The sequence below is a fragment of the Falco naumanni genome, chromosome 4, assembly GCF_017639655.2.
Source record: "Falco naumanni isolate bFalNau1 chromosome 4, bFalNau1.pat, whole genome shotgun sequence".
NCBI classification, from domain to species: domain Eukaryota; kingdom Metazoa; phylum Chordata; class Aves; order Falconiformes; family Falconidae; genus Falco; species Falco naumanni.
In genome coordinates, this window is record NC_054057.1 from 75852987 (window position 1) to 75874907 (window position 21921).

At 49.1% G+C, this 21921-nt stretch overlaps 1 protein-coding gene across 1 annotated transcript in view; it reads left to right on the plus strand.

Moving 5' to 3' along the window:
• RAB40C (RAB40C, member RAS oncogene family) overlaps nt 1-19121 on the plus strand; it is a 36770-nt gene extending 17649 nt beyond the window's left edge. Inside the window, exons 2-6 of the mRNA XM_040591906.1 lie at nt 2281-2341; nt 4656-4716; nt 13670-13747; nt 14172-14394; nt 15983-19121. Of these exons, the coding sequence (XP_040447840.1) occupies nt 2281-2341; nt 4656-4716; nt 13670-13747; nt 14172-14394; nt 15983-16263 (704 nt within the window). The 3' untranslated portion in view covers nt 16264-19121. The remainder of the gene's footprint in view (nt 1-2280; nt 2342-4655; nt 4717-13669; nt 13748-14171; nt 14395-15982) is intronic.
• The last annotated feature ends 2800 nt before the right edge of the window (nt 19122-21921 follow it).

A 21921-nucleotide genomic window follows, 5' to 3' on the forward strand; every position in this document is an offset into this window, starting at 1 on the left:
TCCTCCCTCCATCTCGCCTTTTCTTCTGAGCAGAGACATCACTATGAAGGACATAAAGGACTTCTGGGTTTGCCTATTTAATTTCCCTGAGCGTCTTTGGAGCAAGGAGCAGTTGCAGCAGGAGCTCAGGAAGTTTTCCAGTGCTGTTTTCTGCTGGTTGCCTGCTTTGGTCATGGCTGTATTGTTCTGCCCAAAGACTGGTGTTGCTCTGGTTTGAAGTATGTGGTATAGTTTCAAATGGGCATGGAGGGAATGGGTATTTAAAGCATTGCTGTAGCGATGAAGTTGTATATATTTGCAACAAGGAAATTATGTTCCCCTTGTTGGGGCTGTAGGCTTGGCAGTTTGTGAGTGTGGAGCCTAACGCAGGCATTTCTGGGTTTGTGTGGCGTTTTCCTTTAATGAGTTTTCTTCTCTTTCTAGTCAAGCTGAACCTCTCTCACTTTAAAAGCTGATCATAGCGTTATTTGTTTCACCTCGATGGTCGTGGTTTTGGAAGCACGTGGCTGCTGTGCCCTGAAAACCTCTGTTCCTCCTCCTTGGTGCTTTCATGCAACTGCTCCATCTGTGTGCCTGGACTGCTGGCATGGAGGATGCTGAGGACATACTGCTTGCAGGGAGCTCTTGTGCCTAAAGGGAAGTGGAGCAGTCTCTTGTGATTTTGCATCTGAAACAGTGCGATGGGCATAATTAGCCCCTTCCCTAATGGCCCGGCCTGTCAGCCTGTGGCAGGGGATGATCCTGGCTCAGGAACTGGTGGGCAAATGTCTGGATGTTCCCTCCTGGCTGCAGAGCAGGCTTGCTCCCACTACTGCTTGACATCCCTGGGGATGAGGGAGATGTATATCAGCCTGAAAATAAATACAGATCATTCGCTTGTCTCTGGAGGAAGATAAAATGTAAACTGTCTATTTTCTGTGATAAAGCACTGGAAATAGTTAGAATTTAAGATAATTATCTTTATTGCTTTTTATAGCACCCTGTGAAGCCTGAAATCTAATTTGTTTTTCACTAAGAGGGAGCTCCTGCTGATGACTCAGAAAAATCCATTTGCTTTATTGACAAACTTGTCTGTTTGGTTATCGGGGCAGTATTCCTCTTGCAGGAAAAGGGAAATACATGTCGTAACACAACAGTGGGTTTTTAATATAGATTCAAAGTTTGCTATCTATTGGCAGGAGGAAAAAATAAAGTTGATCTAATCTGAGTGAAGTGACTCTGCTTTAATAAAGATGATTGTAAATTAGTTTATGCTTTAGTGGGTGTGTAGTAAAGGTGCATGGTGCTTTGTTTAAGCAACTTCAATACACTTGAAGGTTATTAACTGGAGCTTGTGAAGAAGCTGCTTTTCCTGGGCACCTGGTGCCCATTGGCCGTTCCCGAGCACAGGCTTTGGGGAAGGAGCCGGCAGATGCTGTTGTGCCTCTTCCCTCCTGTGCCTGGGGCCACGGGAGCAGTGTGTTCGTCTCGGTTTGGACACGTTGCTTGCAAGTGGAGTTGCCCCTTTTTTAAACATCTCTGTCTGAATGTGAGACAGGCTCCCAATTTTTAATAAACCCTTTGTGTATCTGAAGATGGTGGGCACCCCTTGTGCCAACGAGTCACTTGTCAGCACAGCCTGGTGGGGTGGTTTGGAGGGTCTGCTGCTGCTCTGGTACAACGGCTCTAGGGAAAGCAGTTGTCCGTGCTGCCTTCTCAGCTCGTAATAAAGACGGAGTACTTTCTGCCTTACCTGACCCTGAGTGATACACAACAGAGAGCTGCTCAGAAGCAGCAGCAGGACTCTCTGGACAGGCTTTCAGTATCACCCGCCTCTGGAAATGTCCTTTGACTGTTTCAGGCAGTGATGTTTGTTGAGAGATGGTGAGTCTACAGGCTGACTTAGCGGAGATGCTTCTAAATTGTTTGTTTCTCTGCCTCACCCCCACAAAAGTCTGTATTTTAACACTGTCACTTGGGATAATGCTACAGACCACTGAATCTCCTACAGCTTGAATCCTAACAGGTTTTATTCAACAGTGAAGAAGTAAGAAGCAATCCAGGGTTTATTTATATTTTTAGAGAGGGATAGATCTCCACAAGAGTATCTTTGCCTTGAAGCAGAGGTCTATTTCTATCAAGTCGCTGTAGGCTCACCACAAACACGCAATAGAGCGAGGGGGAGAAAACATCACTTTCAGTAAACATGAAATGATAGAGCTGTGTGGGCAGAGCAGCTTTCTTGTCCATCTCTGAAGACCTGCTCAGTGTTTACTCAGCTTTTTATTGGTTTCCTTTCAGGAATTGACTACAAGACCACTACTATCTTGTTGGATGGCAGAAGGGTCAAGCTGGAACTCTGGTGAGTCTTTCTGAGCCGCTTTGGCTGCGAGCACAGGACCGGTGAGCGGGGGCCGTGGTGCTGCTAGTGGGATGCTGTACTGAGCTGCGCAGAGTGCAGAGCATCCCCAGGTGTGTGGCGAGGCTTGCTAGCTGTTCTTACCAGTGAGATACTCTAGCAAACCACACTTCTTTCCCCAGGTGTGTGGCGAGGCTTGCTAGCTGTTCTTACCAGTGAGATACTCTAGCAAACCACACTTCTTTCCATTGGTCAAGTAGCACAAACAGCATGCTGTTCATTATTGATACAGTCCAATTTCAGTCTTTCTTAGTCATACCCGACTATGTTCCCATACTGTTCCCTCAGTGATTGAGAACCATACTATTTTGGAAGCAATACTGTGTTTTCTTTAAATCCTAGGATGAGAAATGTAGACAAGAGAATAGGAGAAGTGGAGGAAAAAAATGGGTGAAGCCCTTAGTAGGCACAGAAGCTGGATATTTCTCAGTGACTTGAGTAGAAAATTAGAACAAGAGCAGTGAATAGACCTCCCAGTTAGTGTCAGAGTATGGTAAACCACTGGAGAGCAGGACTTACTGGAGTGACCTGACAGTGGGATGGAGATGGGAGAACGCTGCAAGGGTGGGGTGGCCCTGCCTTATCTGTCAGCAGTGGAGGGAGATCTGGAGTCCTTCTGGCCAAGCTCTGTCTGAGGTTTAACCTGCTGACGAGCTGACACAGCAATCCAGTAGATGAAAGAGGAAAGATAGGTAGCCTGCTCCGATTCTGGATTTCACCCAGATCTAGTAGGGGATGACACAGGCCCTAAAACATGAAGTTAAATAGCCCCTTCACCAGCGCTTGTATCAAGTAACAGAAGTATTAGTAATCTGTGTGAATTGTTAAATAGGAATGAACACCATGTTCTGAGCCTCAGTGACTGACTCCAGCAGCATATAGTTCTGTGGTTTAATTATACCCCTGCTCTCTGAGGCTGAATGTCCTCATTTTTCTTACAAAAGAACAGAAGCAGCTAATTTATCTCTTCTAGCTGGTGTGCTTATATGTGCCACTTAGATTCTTTTGTGTCTCTTGTAAGATGTCAATTTTAACATTTCATCCCCAAGTGTGTAGTTACTTCCCGCTTTCTGCTTGAAACCCTCTTCTTATTATACTGTAATTCTTGAGCTGGAGAGCCAGCACAGGACCTGAAAAGATGGTAGCATTGGTTTACATTGCCTTAGTGTAATCTTTTACCATTACTTTCCTCGTGCAACCCAATATTTGATTGTTGGGGGAGAAGGATATGTAAGCACACACAGACTGTGAAATTGATGTCCAGGACCAATAATATGATCCTTGAAAGCTTCAGACTGAAAGAATTTAAACTGAATATTAATTTGAAAGAATGACTGTCCTGAGCTTGAGGTCAGTGCTTTTTTCATATAGCTGGTGCAAATCTGGGACTGAAGGATTCATCAGGCTTCTCAGTGGTCATTAATCTGTCTTTTATCCTGGCCCAGTGAATAGATATGACAAACATCATAACATGTCTTTGATTACCCTGATGCATTTCAGTGTACACTGGTTAAATCAGTGTGCTGGGCTCTGGCTCGCTGTTCCAGATGTTCCCGCAGGCACTGAGAGGTGCTGCTAATGTAGTCAAACTTACTTAATCCACGTCAAGAGTTGCAGTCAAGACAAATGATAGTGACTGAATAGCCCCTTATTGTCAAGCAGGCTAGAAATGCTGTTCCTTCGTCCTGTTCCTGAGCTGTCTGTAGGGTATGGTTGGCCAGGTCTGTCAGAGATCTGGATATAAAGATACTTCCTTTCATTTGTGGTTAAAACGTATTTAGAAAAATAAGTAAAACTAGGCAGTGCAAGACAATTTCTCCTATCTTGAGTGCTTACGTTCATTTTACAATAGATCAGCTATTTTCCATGACTAGGAGAGGTCTGCAGTCTTACTCTGACTCCAAACTCCCATGGACTGTAGGGAACTAGAGAAAAAATCCTTTGCCTGAGGGAGTAAAAGACTTGCATCCTCATACATCTTAAGGTAGTAGTGAAGTTCAGTGTTTTTTGTTTGTACCTTCTCTGTGGAAAGCACAATGACAGCAAGGACCTCTGAAGCACATCTGACTGTCACCAAAGGTGGTGATGCACCTACCAGGAAACACCATGCAGAGCAGTTTGGGTACCATACATGTTCTAAAGCTCTGACAAGATCAACACTGAATTTTTATTTTATTTTTTGTTAGGTCCGGTAGGAGGTGTGCAGTATAGGATTTGATTCTCCACATTTCATAGCTGTAACTTTTCTTTGTTGCAGGGACACATCAGGGCAAGGAAGATTTTGCACCATTTTCAGATCCTACTCTAGAGGAGCCCAGGTGAGTGCTGCTCTCACTGCTTTGATGGGACACACTTGCTTTTCCTTTAGGCTGTAAAAATCTTTCATGCCATAGCAAAGAGCTCTGAAAAGGAACACACTGAGCATCAAAAGGATGGGGTCTGTGTAAATGCCAGGAGGCACTGCATGTAGACTTGCTGCCTGGTATTCTTACGAAATGATGGGAGAGAGGGGAGTAGGTGACAGACTTCCCTACTGAAAAGGTCTGTTACAGACTATATTCAGTATTAGTTTCTGGAGGAGGGCTGAGAAGAAGGGGTTATAGAGGACAAGACAATTCTTGCTCTAGATCTGCCTTAGCTTTAATGTGGGAGTTCGTACTTTCTGAGGTTTGTCAAATTTGTTTAAATATGACACTGGCTTTCCCAATGGAGTTCTTCGGTCTGTGTTGCCTTCAAGTCAGTTCCAAAAATAGGGTGGCTCCTACTTGCATGTTTGATGCAGACTTGAAACTAGAGCATCTCAATTGGATCGTAAAATACGTTCCTTAAAACATGAGAGAGAGCATTAAATCTTGAGTTTCTCCTTTGGGCCCTGCTCCAGAATAGCATCTAGATTAACAGCAGAAAAATCTTGTGGTCCTCTGAAAAATTGCTGTTGGTCCATAGTGGTTTATACAGTTTTACTGTCATCTTTTCAGTAACATGACAGGGTCACTCCAGGATAACGTCTCCCTAAGTTAAAAGAACTACTGTCTTTTCCCTTTTGTTTCCAAACCAGAAAACTTTGGAGAACATTCCTCCTCTCTTAGACACTAAGAGTCGGAAGCTATACGTCAGCCTCCTGATTGTGCCAGTGTCCTGGCAGGTTACCAACCTTTAGGAAACTGCCACTTTTATTCAAGCTCTTGCCACTTGGCTTTTTGCTCCTTAAAGTAGACCTTTGCTAACTGGCAAAATCCATCATGCTCTCTTAAAGAAAGACTTCCTGCAAATTCACTTGTGCTGTAGACGTGAGAGCACTCACCTGGGATGTACTGTTGATACCTCCCCCGGTGCCTCGTCTGTTCTTGTTTGTGCACATCTCTGGTGGTGTGGATGCTTTGAGGCAGCTCCTTTGAAGTGGGGGCCAATTTCCTGGTGCTTGCAGAAGTGCAAGGCAAGGAGTGTTGGAGCGTGCCTTCTGCAGTGGCACAGTATGGGATCTCCCCGTCGCATGTTCAGTCCCATGTGTGAGCTTATCTTTAAGCTTCTCTCTGCCCTTACTATGTTTCAGAGAAATCTAAAGCTACAATCCTAACAAACCTGTGGACTTGAGACCATGTCACTTCGCTTACCAGTTATAAATGAACCAAATTGGTCAGTGTGGTTTTCTGATGACCACATAACTTAGCTTTGGTCAGCCTTTTTCTGAGACCTTGCTGTGTCAGATGCCCAGATTAAACTGGGAATAGAAAGTGGCAGGCACCCCAAGTAATGTGTCCAGAAATATAATTTCAGAGCTTTTACCCCTGTCTGCAGCATGACCTACTCTTTGAGGCTGCTGTACAGAAGGCTTTCTCCCCTTCTTGTAGACTGTGAGCTCCTCAGAGCCAGTGCTGTGTCTCCACAGGGCTGCACCCACATGCCAGAACTTGTAGCTGCTGCCGCCATAGAGCAAACTGGGGCAGACAGGAGAGGTGAAATAAGTAGTGGTGAGAATACTTGAACTGGATGGAGCAACAAGGTACACATCTTGTTGTGTATGTGTGCACTTGTGCACCAAGGTGTAGCTTACACCTTTTCCTCAAAGCCTGCATTCTGCTTGTGCAACAAATGCCTCTTTCAAAGTACTGTTGTGATGTCTTAATTCTGGTCTGCCAAAATAGTCAACTCTTACCCTTAAAAACAACAAAATAGCTCTCAACAGCAAGCCTGCCCAGTAGAAGGAGGGGTGGTTCCCAATGAAATACCTCCACTGCCCTCTGAAAGTGTTCCTGAGGTGAGCATGGTGAAAAGTGAGTGCCTCTTGAAGACTAATGACAAGAGTCCTTGTACAGTCTTCTCCAGGTGGCTTGTAGTAAAACCTAGATTGTTTTTGATGTGAAGTGATTGGTTCCCATGTGCAATACAGCGATATTCTTGTATTAGCAGGAACACAGATACTATCTCTCTTAAATAACTCACATCATCTTTCAGTGGAAGAGGAAAGTGTCTTAATTTAAACTCTTAATGGTTAACCAAAGCAAGAGGGCTGTTTGTTCTAAATAACAAATGTCTGTGTGACTGCGGGAATGGACTTCAGCACCTCCGGTTATTTTCAGTATGCAGAAGCTAACTTCTTCTGGCATAGCATTAGCATAAAGGCAACTTAACCCAGCGTGGTCTTGGGGGAAACGAGATAAAATGCTCTGGAGTTCTCCTGTTTCTTTAAGATCTATTTAATGCTGTGTGCTATACTGACTTATCTGCTTCAGCTGTCTGCTTTCCTCTCTGCTCTCTTGGTACATCAGACTTCAAGACTTCTGCTGTAGGGAGCCTGATGCAAATCCAGTTGGAGGCAAGAGAAACAGCTTTTTTAACCTAACAAGCCAAAAGCTCAGGAAGAACAAACACAGCAGAGAAGAGAGATGCCAGAGTGGGAAAAGCTCTGTTTAAAGTGCAGTGTGGTATTTGTACAAGAATGGCTTGCTATAAACTGGCCACAAGCACCTTCACACTGAAAATTGGCAGAAGGCTCTCACTGAGAGAGCACAGAGACTCTGACCGAGCTTCTCATAAGGAGCACAAGGGAAGCTTGAAGAATGAGTTTCCAAAGAGGACTTTGACAGGTTAGCTGTGAAAGCAGGAGGCTGGCCTCAGCAACCTGGCAGGGCTGACTGAGAACAGGGTGAGTCTGTCTGAATAGCCAGCCCTTATGAGAATACTTTGTATGAAAAATGTCTTCAAGTGAGGGAAGCATGTGTGGCTGCCCACACACAACACACCTTATTGTTTCTCAAGTGTGGTAATAAGAATTGAATCTTCTGAAGTAAACCCTGGAGAGGTTGCAAAGTGGAAAGAGTCTCCAATCAGGAAGCAGACCTTCTCAGTTTTCCATTCCCCCCCAGCACAGCCTCGTGCATTGCTCAGTCTGGATGTCAGGCTAGTCCCTGCCCCGTGAAAGGACTCTCCTTGAGCATATTGATGCCTTCCCTAATTTAGGCTCCACACCACTTCCCTGGGTAAATAGCCATGTGGCTTTCATGTTCAACAGGAACTTCTTCCTTTTGAAAACACCTAAAGTAAAACAGCTTTGCTGTCCTTGATGAGCTGGCTCAAATGAAGACCGGTCCCTTCCTTCAGCTAAGGCAGACCAGCTGTGTTTGCCTTGGGTTGCTGTGAGGATCACGGATCTGTCTTGCCTTCGCTCCCTGCCCTGCCTAGCTGATCTGATCTCATTAGGGGTACAGTGAGCTCTTTGGCTCAAGGGGGAGGCTTGTGGCGCACTGCTGTGCCTGGGACACCCCCTTCCTTTTCTCTTGCTTCCCTGGACTTTGAGTTTCCACTTTCTTATCACAGCTGCTTTCATCATCCTTAGCATCTGCTGGGCCACCAGGTCCTGACTGCATCACTTCAGGGTCTTGCTTTGGGGCAGAAGAGGAGCAATTGTGTCTGGGATGGCAGAGCTCTGGCCTCTAGGCACTGGGGGAGATGGCAGGGAAGGCTAGAGATGGAAACCCAGTAGTGCTGCAGCCTGCAGAACAAACTCGAGGAGTCTGGAGCTTGCTGTGTTGCAGAGGGATTTTTATTTTAATTGTCACAGTTTAGGGTATGGTGAAAGGTATTTAGTGATGCTTAAAGGTGCTTCAGAAATCTGCTGTTTTGCTCTTGGACTTCTGCTCTTTGTGTTTTTTTCCTGCTTGGCTTTAAGGTCTCAGTCATACCAACAGCAGAGCTGGCACGCTGATCCCAAATGTTGCGTGCAGCTGTGGCTCTTCTGGCTGCTGTGAGCAAGTGCAAGCTATTTCCCAGAGTAATCACAGAGGGGAGAAAGAGTTGTGGTGGTACTTTCTGACCTAGCAAGGAAGAAGCAGTGCTAGTATCGTTCCTGATGTCCTCATGTGCCAGTGATTTGAACAGTTTCTGAAAATTTGGCTTGCCAACTCTTCCGAGACAGTGTGATACAGCAGGTGCTTCGTGAATAGTTTGAGATCATCTACAGGAATTACCGAAAAATGCTGCTGTCTTACAGCAAAGCTGCAGCCTAACAGAATAATGAATGTTGTTGAGTCCTGCTTAGGCAGGTGATTTGAGTAGCTGCTGTTTATCCTTTTCAGGGCTTCTTAGTAGGCAGAAAGGTGGTGGCTGTTTTGGCAGCTCATCAGACTCTTGAGTTGTGGGCTTTGCTCTATCTTGTGACTTTCTTGATTGCTGCAAATACCTTACCTGCCTCAGGTCATTTTGGTGGGGTTATCCAGCTGCTGGAGGGGTTTGCCCTGCCTGCTAAAACGTTTATCAAAAGCTCAGTGATAAATAAAACCCCTCATGTGTTACACTGTTGGGAAATGGTTTGGCAGCAGGATCTAATTGCCCATGAGCCAAGGTCTGAGGTGCCAGCTGGAAAGCCATGGCCAAAGTTAACTCTGAAAGAGTGGGCAGGAGAGACAAAGTGTTGTAGTTGCCATCAGTGCTGGATCCTTTGTTTCTGGGTTACTTTGTCCTGTGGGCTAGAGAAATCCAGTTTAAGGGGTCTTCCAGGCTTCTTCAGCACAGCTTTTTTCCATTGGTAGAGAATACCAGCGAGTAATGCTTTCCTGGCCACCCTGTCATCTGCCTGCACCGAGCCGTGGTCTTTGGCAGTTGTGCAAGCACTTGCTTCCTCCCAGCAGTGTTCTTGTGTGCTTGTGCAAGTGGCTGGAGATCCAGCTGCTAAAGCATCTGAGAAGCCTTTTTGGAGAAGTCTGCTTTGCACTGCGGGGTGAGCATGCAGCTTCTTCACCTTTGAAAGCTTATTGGTTATAAGCCTGGTCTAAACCTGCAGCAAGTAGGTAGAGATGATACTTCCCCCTCCCCGGCCTTGGTTATGTGGACAGACAGATCTTTGCATAAGCTCCTGCTGAAAACAAGTCTGGTTTTTGGCAGAGTCCCCGTGTGCTGCTGGATACAATAACGGGTGATGTCTCTGTGTTCCTTGTTCACGACATGACGTACTCATGTGGAAGTTTCTGTCGCTGATATGCTCAGGGTCATGCCAATCCCAGTAGCGTGGAACAAAAACAGTGGAAATTAACTTTGAAACTCAATTGTGAAAAGACCCGAGAGAGGTCTGGGGATGAGTCCAGTTGTCTTCCACCTCACACAGCAGCCTGTAGGCAGGTTGAGGAGAAAAAGAAAGAAGGCTGTTGGAGGGTTGGTCAGGTGACCAGAATGCCCTTGATCTGAGAACCTGAGTGTACAGATTTTCACTTCGTGCTGTGGGAGCCTGGGGTATATAATGCTTACAAAGGTGCTTTGTGAAACTAAAAATCAAGAGGTACAGAGATACCATGATGCTGACAGCCATCTAGGCACTTAGAGAACAATTTAGGCTGCAAATGGGAAAGTGTTCATTTGTCTAGTTGAGTAAATTAAAATTCTATGCACATTACTCCGAAGGAGACTGCTTTTTAAAAAAAAAACTGAAGAAACCCGACAGATCTTGCTTGGAACTATCTGCAGAGACAGAGCCAGCTCCCTCTCTGCATGCATGTCTGCGTTAAGCTCTCTCTAGGGGAGAAAATGGTAATGACAAAGTGTATTTGGGATGTGTGCTCTAGAAACGTGGTGTCTGGAGCATGCCAGCGCTACTTGGAAGAAGTGTGAGGTTATCTGGCAGCACTGTGAGCTGGCCAGAGGTTTTTAAGACTGCTTCCTCCATCTTCTGCTGAATTACAGTACAGCTGGTGAGGATGAGGACGGAAGCAAGGCGTTGGACAGTTTGGCCTTGGCCTCTTCTGACCTTTGGGAAACTGTCCTTGACAATCATAACTCTAAATGTGCGTGCATGGAGCTGTGTTATGGCTCAGAGGGTAAGCTGGCAGGTAGTATTGTGTCTCTTCCATTTAGAAATCGTGGTCTTGACCTTCCACCCTGCTCCTGAGAACTTGGGGTGTGTTTTTGCTGATGTTTTATCCTTACTCCTATTTAAAGAAGAATCAGGCAGCAGCTGCCAGCAAGCTTAAAAAACTCCTCCTAGAGCATATTTTTGGCAGGAGCAGCCTTCACAAACTAGGTCTTGGGTCTGTTTCTCTTGGCTAAAGGAACTTGTCAATCCAGAAGTAAAATAAGTAGACTTTATTTAACTTGCCGGCCGTTTGTCTTGGAAGGAGGTCGTCAAAGTTTTTGCTTTATTTCCTGACTCTCATTCATCCACACGTGCAGCCTTGGAAGCCAGAAGTCAAAACGGATACAACAAAAATGAAAAGAAAGCTCAGTGTCTACCACCCACCCCCACCACCCCCCGCCAACTGCACTTAAAATGTGATGTATCCTGACAGTAGATATTTCTTGATAGGGTTCTTGAAAAGCAGTACCTTTGGTTTTGTGGAATTTTTTGATTATGGAAAATCATTACTTCCTCCTTATTTTTTCCTATCTAAACCTAGAAGAAACTGATTCTTTTCTCCTCCAAAACAAAACCAACCTCCAATTCTTTCTAAGCATGAAGTTCTGTAAATGACACTGCAAAAAAATATGGACTCCAGGCATGAGCTCCAGACTCTTTGCTGGAGGAAACTGAAGATGCCTCTGTTCCCCTCACCTCACAAATACTTCTGCAGTTGGAAGTCTCAGGATCAGGTCCCTCAGAACAACTTCAGACCCGAATTTTCACCCGGAGAACAACTTCCTGGGGTGGAAGAGCTGTGCAATGATGTTGCGGATAAAGCTCAAGAATCAGAATTGTTCTGACCAAGACTTTTTAAAACCATAAAATTGGGCAGGGTTTGTGAGAGCTGCTTATTCTGAACGAGCTGTGAGAGAAAGGCAAACAACGTCATGGCACACCAGCATAATCTGAGAAAGGCTGCTTTTCCAGGTAGGGGGAACACTTCAAGTGCCAGCTCAAGACATGGCTTTATTATGAGGATTCAAGTGCCTTTGTGGCTCAGATGCCCTGGCATTTATTGTTCCCATGTGCTCCAGATCTCATGCTAATGATTATTTTTTCATAAACTTGAGGTATATCATGTACATGGCTTCTGTACAGGCTTCCCCCAGGTCATCACAGGCTTTGGCAGCAGCAAATATTGTAAAGCTGTGTTCCAGGAGGAGTAGGTAGTTTGTGTTTCCCATCTGTGTCGTGGATCTTCCATTTCACTGAATAAAGGAGCAGCTCTGCTGGTACGTGAGGGAGCTTGATGGTCTCTCACTTGTACTAGGACACACGCTAGGCAGTTTGTCAGCTCACTCCTTCACTGTGCTGTATCTAGGCATCTCCTAGGGAGGACTAGGCTGCCAGCTGAGACTTGCCTTTGCCAACTTAAGATCTCTTCTGCTTGCACTGGGGACTTGCTGTAGGGACAGCTGTTCCTGGAGAATACCCCTGATTTCAGAGAAGACTGGTTCTGCTGAGCTTGCTGCTAAATGCTCTGTTATCCTGGAGTCTAGCTTGGGCTGGTTTGTTTTGCCCTTAGCTTAGTCTTACTGCTGCTGGGTTACCTTTCATCCGGCGCTGCGTTCCCAGCTGGGTTGCCTCCTCTTGCGGTGCAAGATATCTGTTCCACCTTAGTTCCCATTTCAGGGCATCTTCAACTGTGATTCTGCAAAGTAACCTTGAAGTGCCTGTTGTCACTTTCCTCTTTGCAATCAAGGACATTTCAAGTGACAAGAAGCCAGAAAAATAACAGGAGAGTTGCAGAAAGGCTGCTGCTTGAGGCAATTCTCTAAATGCTGTATGTGCCCAACCAGTACTGAGAGGCAGCTCCTGATGCATTGACTTGTGTGCCCACAGGGCCACGCATAGCCTACTTTCCTTGTGTCTGTCCTCAGAAATACTGTGATTCAAAACAAGCTTACTTGGTAGGAGTTGCTGCAGACATGAGTGGTGGCCAGCAGTCTGCTTGTGATCCCAAGTCCTGCTAACCATGGTCAGGGTGAGTGTGGGGACTCTTGAGGTGCTGCTCCATGTTGTCACAGCCACAGGCACAAGCTTCCCTGCCTTGAGTTGTGCCTGTCCTGGTTGCCAGCAGGATTGTGCTGCACCTCGAGAGACAACTGGGGAGTGAGTTGCAGATGTGGATAGTGTTCAGGGAAGATGGATGTGGGCATGATGATGCTGTAGGTACCTCTCTCCAGAAGAAAAGGCTGGAGGAAGGTCCTGCAGTGAGACTTTTGATCTGACCCTCTGAGGTTTGGCAGCGCCGCTGTACTGTTCTCCACCAGTGCAGCAATGACAATTGGCAACACCGTCTGCCTTCAGCAAAGCCCGGCGTGGATCCCGGCCGTGAGATCCCAGTTCTGCAGGGATGCTGTGTGGCTTATTGGCATCATGCGTTTTTTTCCTTGCCAGCAATGGGCCAACAGAATGAGACAGGTTCTGGAGAGGGAAAACATGCTGAAGATGGGTGTGCTTTATTAACTTTGTCATGTTCTGCCACCATCCTACCACTGAATGCAGCTGTTCTGCATAAAAGGAAAAGAAAAAGACTGTTTCCACCTCAGTGAGTTTGCATCAGGTTTGTGACGGGAGGAGGGTGAGTTTTGCTCCTTCAGATACACAGTCACCAAGAAAGTTCCTCTTCCTTTGTACAGACTGCTGCCTTGGAAATTATTTGGGAGATGTTCAAGCCAAAACAGGAGTAAAATCTTCCCTAATAGCTGGAACTGAGTACAAACCTGTTGTGTCTCAATTTTTGCCCTAGCAAGCACATAAATAGTGCAGCTGGAGCCGTGTTCTGTCCCTTAGCCTTTTGGCTTCTGCCTATGTAGGGGTCTTTCAGGTGTGTCTCCCTTCCATTTTGCCTACTATGAAACTTCCTGATTTTCTTCCACCAGGGAATTCTCTTGGTGTACGACATCACTAATCGCTGGTCCTTCGATGGGATAGACCGATGGATAAAGGAAATAGATGAGGTAAGTTGAATGGAGGAACACATGAAGTGTTCTATAGCAAAAATTTGGGGAGGAATCAGCTGGGGTGCCACCTCTGATACGGGGACGAGAATGGCTCTGCTATGGAAAGGAGACAATGGCAGTCCACTAATAAGCAAAGCAAGGGGATAAGTGTCTGCCCTCCACCTCTGCATAAATTCAGAGTAGTAGGAACGGGCTTGGGAATGGTCAAGAAAGATAGGAAGGTTCCCTCTCAAATGGACTGTGGAGGGGGTACATTGGCCTCCCCCATCATGCAGTAGTACTGCTTGGCAGTCCCCCGCGGTCACAGAGCAGTTTCTATTTCTTTGCCCTTCACTGCTGTTGCAGCTAAGCAGAATACTGCGTGTAGGCTGCCCTTACTAAGGACAAGCCGTGATTTCCCCACTTCTTTCCTTTTTCTAAGCATGCCCCAGGCGTCCCTCGGATCCTGGTGGGAAACAGGCTTCACCTTGCCTTCAAGCGGCAGGTGCCAACAGAGCAGGCCCGGGCTTACGCGGAGAAGAACTGCATGACGTTTTTTGAAGTCAGCCCCCTGTGCAACTTCAATGTCATAGAGTCCTTCACAGAGTTGTCCCGTATCGTCCTTATGCGGCACGGCATGGAGAAGATCTGGAGACCCAACAGAGGTCAGTAGGGAGGAAGATGCTCCACGTGGGGAAGGCTTGAGAGCCGGCTGGGCTGAACTGGAGGGATAGGGCTGACTGCCTAGGTGGGAGGTGTGTTTATTAGGAACTGTGGGATCTGAAAGCGCCTGACATGGAGAAGCGCCTCGGGTCAGACAAGCTGAAGCTGAGCCACAACAAGCTGCCTGTACTCCTGTACGAGTGCGGAACGTGGCAGGCAGTGATGAGGGACAGGCAGCTCCAGAGGGCAGTTCGGCATGTCTAGGATCTGAATTGCTTCAGGGCATCCTACACCTCTCCGTGCTTACTCTGAATGAGGCTGAGGGCAATTAAGCTCCCAGCTTGAAAGTATTTCATCAGATGACTGTGTGGGATGAATCCAAGCATAAGCACCTCTGTCCTTACCCTTGCCTGAGCCTGTCTCCTGTTTTGGAGAGAGGTGGAAACAGAGTGAGCCCAAGGAGCTGAAAGGGACTAAGTCACATCCCTGCTGTCGGCATGCAGCTGTGGGCTGGGGTATTCCATGTATCTGGGCACACCTGTGGCAAACTGTGAGCAAACGCCAACAGCCTGCTGCATTTGAAGCAGAATAGTCTTAGGTCCCACATTCCTGGCTGAATGAAGTGTGCCCCACCAGCAGTCCGAGCAGCAGATTTGCGCTGATGAGGTAACCTGCCTTCACATGGATCCTCAGCTCCTGCTCACGAGGGAGGGAAAATCCTGTTTGCCAGCCCCAGTCACCAAACTTGCCTGTGTTCCTGGCCCCAACCTGCGTGCCTTGCCACATGCTCGCAGAAGGATGGCAAGCAGGAGCTGGGCTGCGTTCACAGACCTCTCCTGAATCTCTTCCAGAGGCAGGACGTGTAACGGCTGCCTGCTTGGGAACTGGGGCTGCCTGCTTGGGAACTGGGGCTGCCTGCTTGGGAACTGGGGCTGCCTGCTTGGGAACAGCAGCGTGGCTTTCGCAGCAGGCTGGAGGTGAAAGCGTGCCCTCGTGTGGCTGCGTGCTGGGACATCCCTCCGAGCAGACTTCAAAGCAGGCTCCCATGGTGTATGCTGAACTAAGAGGACGCTGGGAAGCCTGAAAGGACAGAGTCTTCTGCTGGCTTGGTGGGATCTCTGTTGCTGCAGGCGCTCTGCACAGAACCAGCCTCTTGGCTGCTGCTCCCCGAGCAGGTCCCAAGTGAGGCTGTCCTGCTTTGGGGCTTGCTGACTCTGCTGCCTCCTGCCCTGGACATGGCCTTCTGGCTGCCAAATGATGGCCTGAGAAGCCAAGTGTCTGGCAGGACTGTGAGCAAGGCGCTGCCTGCCCCGGGCACTGTGCAGAGAGGAGGGCCGGCAGTGTCTAAACCCCGTGTTGACACCAAAAGCTGATGTCTTGCAAAGCGCTGACCACCAGTGGCAGAGCTTACCTTGGGTTTCCCAAGCTTTTGTCCTAACTAATCTGCTCCCTGTTCAAGGCTCCTATGCAATCATTATTAGCATCTCTCCCCCAAGGACTGGGAACTGCACAGCATAAGGAGTAGCTGTGGGGAGAAGGCAGTCCTTAAAATCTCTTGGCCCTTGACTGTTTGGTCTTTTCTCCCACCAGTGTTCAGCTTACAAGACCTGTGCTGCCGAGCCATTGTTTCCTGCACCCCAGTCCACCTCATCGACAAGCTGCCATTGCCCGTCACCATCAAGAGTCACCTGAAATCCTTCTCGATGGCCAACGGGATGAATGCAGTGATGATGCACGGCCGGTCGTATTCCTTGGCCAGCAGTGGGGGTGGAAGCAGCAGCAAAGGTAACAGCTTGAAGAGATCCAAATCAATTCGACCGCCCCAGAGCCCCCCACAGAACTGCTCACGCAACAACTGCAAGATCTCTTAGCAGGATGGACGCGCCGTGAGCTTCTAACGTATCCACACCCACCCACCGATGTACAGCTGTTTGCACACTTAACCCTTTTCGACTGGATCCTTTCGGATGGGCCGCGGTTGCTTTTCCGATGGCACGCACAAGCGTTAGGAATGTGCTCACGTTTTGGCTTCGCATAGGAAGCATGGTGCCGGCTGGATCTCGCAGCGCTGGCGGGGAGAGGACTCTGCCAAGTGACCCTCCAAGAATGCTTTGGGCTTTGCCTCTCGGCCTGGGGTGGAAAATTCAGCAGCTGCTGGGTTGGGGAGGGGGGAAGGGGGAAAAAAAGCTCATCCTCCAGTCTCAATGGAGAAATGGATTTAATGGAAGATTGAGAGGCTTAAGGGAGTAGGCAAGGAGAGAGTCTGTGCTGCAACTTTAACTCTTGGACTCCTGAACAGATTGCTGGTGCAATAGTGATCATTGGATGTAGAAAAAAAAAAAAAAACGGGGACAGGGGACTAATGACAGTTTTCACCAGGATGTTAACCTGCTGTTGCCAAAAAAAAAAAAAAAAAAAGAAAAAAAAAAAGGAAACAAGGCAAGAGTTGGCCAATTAGAAAGGAGAAGGAAGCAGTCTGCTTGCCTTCTTCATTTATTTATGTAAATATTATACATATATATATATCACTTGTTTTATAAGGGTTTTTTTAAGAAGCAGTCAGGGAAAATTTTATGCAGCCATGTAAATACAAGCACTGGACTAACTTTCCCAGTGTCAGCAAAAGGGGAGAAGTGGAGGATTTTCTGGTGAAAATATAAAAAGGGGACTTTCAATCACTACCTGGGCTTGTGCTAGAGTTTTTTTAAATGTGACATATGCTGAAGGAAAGAACAATTTGTGTGTAACATGCCCCAAGCTGCTTTATTCTCAATCATTCCCTAAAACTTGTGAGTGCCGAAGGCTAGGTGGGATGTAATAGGTCGAGGGGCAGAGTGGAGAGGCCAGGGTCTCGAGGTTTGCTTTCAGCAGGCAGGACGAAGAGGCAGCTCTGAGGTCAGACTGATGCCTCACTCGCTTTGCGCCTCCTGATGCACAGCTCATCAGGGACTAAGGAGCAGAGGGTGGAAGCATCATGCCTAAAGCAGAGGAAAAATGCTGAATTTTGTCCCTTATTGCTGCAAAACCTCAGCTGTCACTTCCAGAGCCCTCCATCCACAACGCCACCCCATGCGACAGCCCCTGAATCCCGGCTGCTTCTTGCTTTGCTTTTCCAAAGACGCTCTGCCTGAGCTAGTGTTGCCGCGGCTCCTCCTGGATGAAAGTGGGGAAAGGACAGAAGCAGCTTTTCCCACTGGAGCGTGAAGGAGCAGGGACTGGGAAGGTGAAAGGTGTGTGTGGGAAAACAGCAATCCCCAGGTCCCATCGTGGCAGATTTGCTCACCTCCCGTGGCAGCCCCAGGAGATCGGGAAAGCAACCTGCTTTGCTCTGTAGGACCGATCCTGGATTTTAGAGGGGCATGTGTGCTGAGTGGCAGGAGCTTGAGATGTGCCCATGCTGTGGGAGAGGCTCCTCTGTCAGGCAAGCACATGTGCTTCCCCAGCTTCCTCCCATGGCTGGTGCTGAATGGTGCTGAAAATTCACCTGGAAATTTAGAAATAACACCTACCCCTTATTGCAAAAGCTGAGCGGGGCTTGGCAGTGGGAGTCAGCTATGTTGACAGATTCTCGTAGGTGGCCAGGACGTGTGGATTTGTGAGTAGCGTGGTAGAAAGTAAACTGCTTTTGTGCTGGGGCTGCCTCAGCAGGAGGCCAGCCGCTGCAGTGCTGCCATCTTCCTCCTGGTGTTAGCAGCTCCCCAGGGCCTGGGCTTGCTCTGCTCACCCCAGGAGAGCTTGTTGCATTGCACGGGCAGAATGAAGCCGCAGCAGCTCCTGCGCGGCCGACAGACCCGCTTTGTTCAGGCAGCAGGCAGGGGCACGTCCCTCCACGGGGACATCTCCTTCCCTTTGCTTCTGAGCCGACCTGGGAGGTGACGGAGCCTTCCCCCTCCCTGCGCTGTAGATCAGAATACAATACAGGGGTAGGTCTCTTGGCTCGTCTCTAGCGTGCTTTATTGCCCAGCTCAAATGAGCGACGAGAGAATTAAACCCCCGGCAGATGGAGGGGGGAGAAGAATCCTTTGTAGTGGTGGTTTGGCTCAAGAGTAAAGCTGCAGCCGAGCTCAGCACAGTGGTGCGAAGGCCAGGGGATTTCAAGAACCTGTCTGGAACGGCTGGCACCTGTTTCCCATCACTTAACACACAGCAGAAGACAATCGCTGGCTCAGCAGCCCCGGGATATACGGCCAACAGGTGATCAGCACTGCAAAAGGCGACTTCTCCTGGAAAACATCATCCAGACACTGGGGCCGCTTCGCCAGGCTGCTCCTGGGCACCAGTGTGTGGGGTGAAGAGGGACGAAGGTTTTCTTCCTGAAATCACAAAGCTGCTGCATGTCTAGAAAAACTTGATGTACCTCTGCTTGGTTTGGCTTTGCCACGTGTGACACCTCCCCATGCCTTTTTCCCTGCAGTTGATTTTTTTTTTATTTTTTTTGCCCACCCGATAAGGTCTCAACAGATCCCGTCTGTAGTGAGGATGAAAGATTTACCTGGAGCGATTACTCAGTGAAAAAAACTTTTTTTTTTTTTTTTTAATTTAAAAGGAAAAGATTCTTGCATCTGATGTCAACACTAGTCTGTAGCTGCTCTCCAACACTTGTACCATTCCTGAGTTGTTTTTTTGGACTATCCTTTTATTTTTTTATTCCTTTGTACAGTTAATGTTGTTCAACTGATTATACATGGTTTTGTTTTGTATAAATTAAAGGGGGTTTTGTTGTTTTGAACTACCAATTGACAGGTGGAGAAGTTCTATCAGTTTTCATATGGGCTGGGTAGAGGCTGAAGGGAAAAGGTGGTAGTTTGGCCCGAAACCTGGGGATTTGGGGCTGCTTGTGGTGCAGGTGTGTATTGCCACTTCCAGATCGTCCGCAAAATAACTCACGTTACATTTTCTAAGGAGTCTTAAATGTCGTGATTCCTGGCTCTGGTTGTGGGGGGGGTTGCCCTTCTCTGTATGTGCAGAAGCTAAATCTGTCCTATATCTGTCTTGATTCTCACCGAAGTGCTGATTTTGGGGTAGTGGAGCTCTAGGAAAAACACAGACTACTCTGCAACACGTTTAATGTCGTAGGTGGCTGTAGGAAGGCAGGCTCCCCCGCAGCTTGCGTGGGGTTGTGCGCAGTCCCCGGCACATGGGGACAGGTTTTGCAAGTACAGGCAAAGCCTTAAATCGTCTCTTTGGGTCCAGGCGATCCTGGGGGAACGAGTGCTGTTCATCTTACCCAGACTGCGGCAAGCTGAAAGTCAGCCTGGGATAAACGTGCCTTTGAAACGGAGAAGGTGCTGCAGGGAGCTCGGAGCAGCCGTGTCACGTTGGGCTGTCGCCAGGGTTGGTGTTCAGAGGCATCGGCTGGGACCGGGAGCCCCAGAGAAGGGGCCTTCGCTCCTGGGGTGGAGGGAAACTTCTGGCCTGATCCTCTTTTCTCTCGCTCCCAGCCCACCTCCCCTTGACCTCCCTTTTCCCCTGCCTGCTTACTTCCCTAGGATCAGATTTTCCACTTCGTACCAGACTGGCCACGCTTGTTTTAACAGCTTAAGTAGTAATTGCTGGGGCTGGGAGGGCGCAGAGGGGAAATGAGATAGTGTCTGCAGCCTGGAAAACCCTGGAGCTAAGGTGAAAGCCTGGTCAGGGAAGAGTCGCTTCTATTTTTTTTCCTTTTCAGGGTTCTGGAAGTGTCTGTTCCCTCTCGCCAGCAGAGCCGAAACAAAGGCTGTGTGTGGTTTCAGGTGGGGTACGGACAGCCGGAGCCTGTTACGGTGGAGCAGCGGGGACTGCCTTTGCTGCAGCTGTCTCTGCTGGGGAAGAGCAGGGCAAGGAAACACGCCGCACAGCCTGAACATCAGGAGAAGGGATGGAAGAGCTTTAGGGGTCCCTGTTCCTTGGGAGAAAGAGGAGGGAGCAGGTTGCTCAGGGCTGGTTCGGGTCTTTCAGAGTCGAGTGTGTTTCTCTGAGCCACCCTTCCTGATTCGAGGGGGTGTTAGGTTGCTCCCGCTGGCCCCTGCATGAGGTTGTTCCATGCAGGCTGTGAAGAAATGGTGACCTTCAGCTCTCTGCGCCCAAGGTGCTTGAAAATGAGGATGCGCCTACCCAGGGGTGCATTGGAGGGGCAGGAGCTCTCCCTGGGTGCTGGGTGTTTTCAGGGGGGGCTGTATGGTGCTGTGCCCTCCCCTCCAGGACAGGGTGCTGAGCCACTTCCTCTGCTCCCTTGTCTTGAAGGGAGAAGATGGGTCATAAAGCTCACATCCCTGTCAGGGGTCTTTGAAAGTGACCCCAGAAAATCCCCGTTCCGGGGTGTGGTGGGTGCTTGGACATGCAGAGGTGAATGGTTTGGGAGAGACTGGAGTTATGGCTGCTTCAAGCCTTCCCATGGTGAAAGTCGGGGGTGGGGAGAGTTGCTTTTCTTTCACCTTCCTGCTGGAGAAGCATTAGAAGAGGCCGGGCAGGGGTCCCCAGGCAGGGGGGTGGGTCTGGGGTCGCTGGGAGCTGCATTTCCAACCACGCGGCACCCAGCATGGCGCTGGCTGGCCTCGTGCTGCCGAGGCGAAGGTCCCGGCAGGTGCTTGTCCCCACCTCTCAGCTTTTGATCTCGGGGACGTGGGGATAAGGCATCTTGGGCTGGAACACGGGCCACCCCTCAGGGGCTGCTCCCCGGCTCCGGAAAGGGGCTGCCAGGGCAGGATCCCCTCCACATGCCAGCGCCAGCACCTTCTTGGACTGTGGTGGTATGACCACATGGACCTCAGTGGGGGGACGGGAAAGCTGGGGTCTGGGTTTTCTCGTGCCCCCTTCCCTCCCCTCCTGCACCAGCACCCTTGGAGGGACCCTGGCACCCCCCCAAATGGCTCTGTGCCCCCAGGCTGCATTCTCGGGGGGTGATGTGCCATGGCAGCCTGCCATGCTGCCTCCAGCCGAGCGAGGTGGGTTGGTGGTCAGGGGTCTCTGTGCGCAACGCTGCTGCAGGCAGCTGGACTGGGCTGGGGGGCTCCAGGCAAGCAGGATAGGGCCCCTGCAGCTCCCGGGCCGGGCTCTCCTGATGCAATTCCCTGTTTGCAAAACATCAGCCCCCAGCCCGCGTCCCGGGGCACCGTGACCTGCCCTCTGTGTCCAGGGCCACCCAGACCCCTGGGCGGCTCCTTGGCCACCAGACAGGGGACCCTGGCCACAGCCATGGGACATGCTCCAGCCCTGCATGCGTGGCCATGGCGAGCTGATGCCAGGCCCCCGTGTTTGGGGTGTCGGGTCCCCGGGGAGCCCCAGCAGCGCAGCCCCCTTTTTTTTTTTTTTTTTTTTGCCCCCTCCAGCATCTGCCTCTTCCCCCGCCCCATTCATGACCCTGCAGAGGGGAAGCTGGAGGTGCTGTGCCACCCCCCGGGGCAGAACCCCCAACGGGTGGGTTTGCTGTTCGGCAGGAGCCTGCAGCCCCCCTCGCACCCCAGCGCCAGTGCTGGAAGAGTTAACGCTCCCAAAATGCCATGAAATGTCCCTGCTGCGGGTCAGTGTCCGACAGGGGTTGGGGGTCTGGC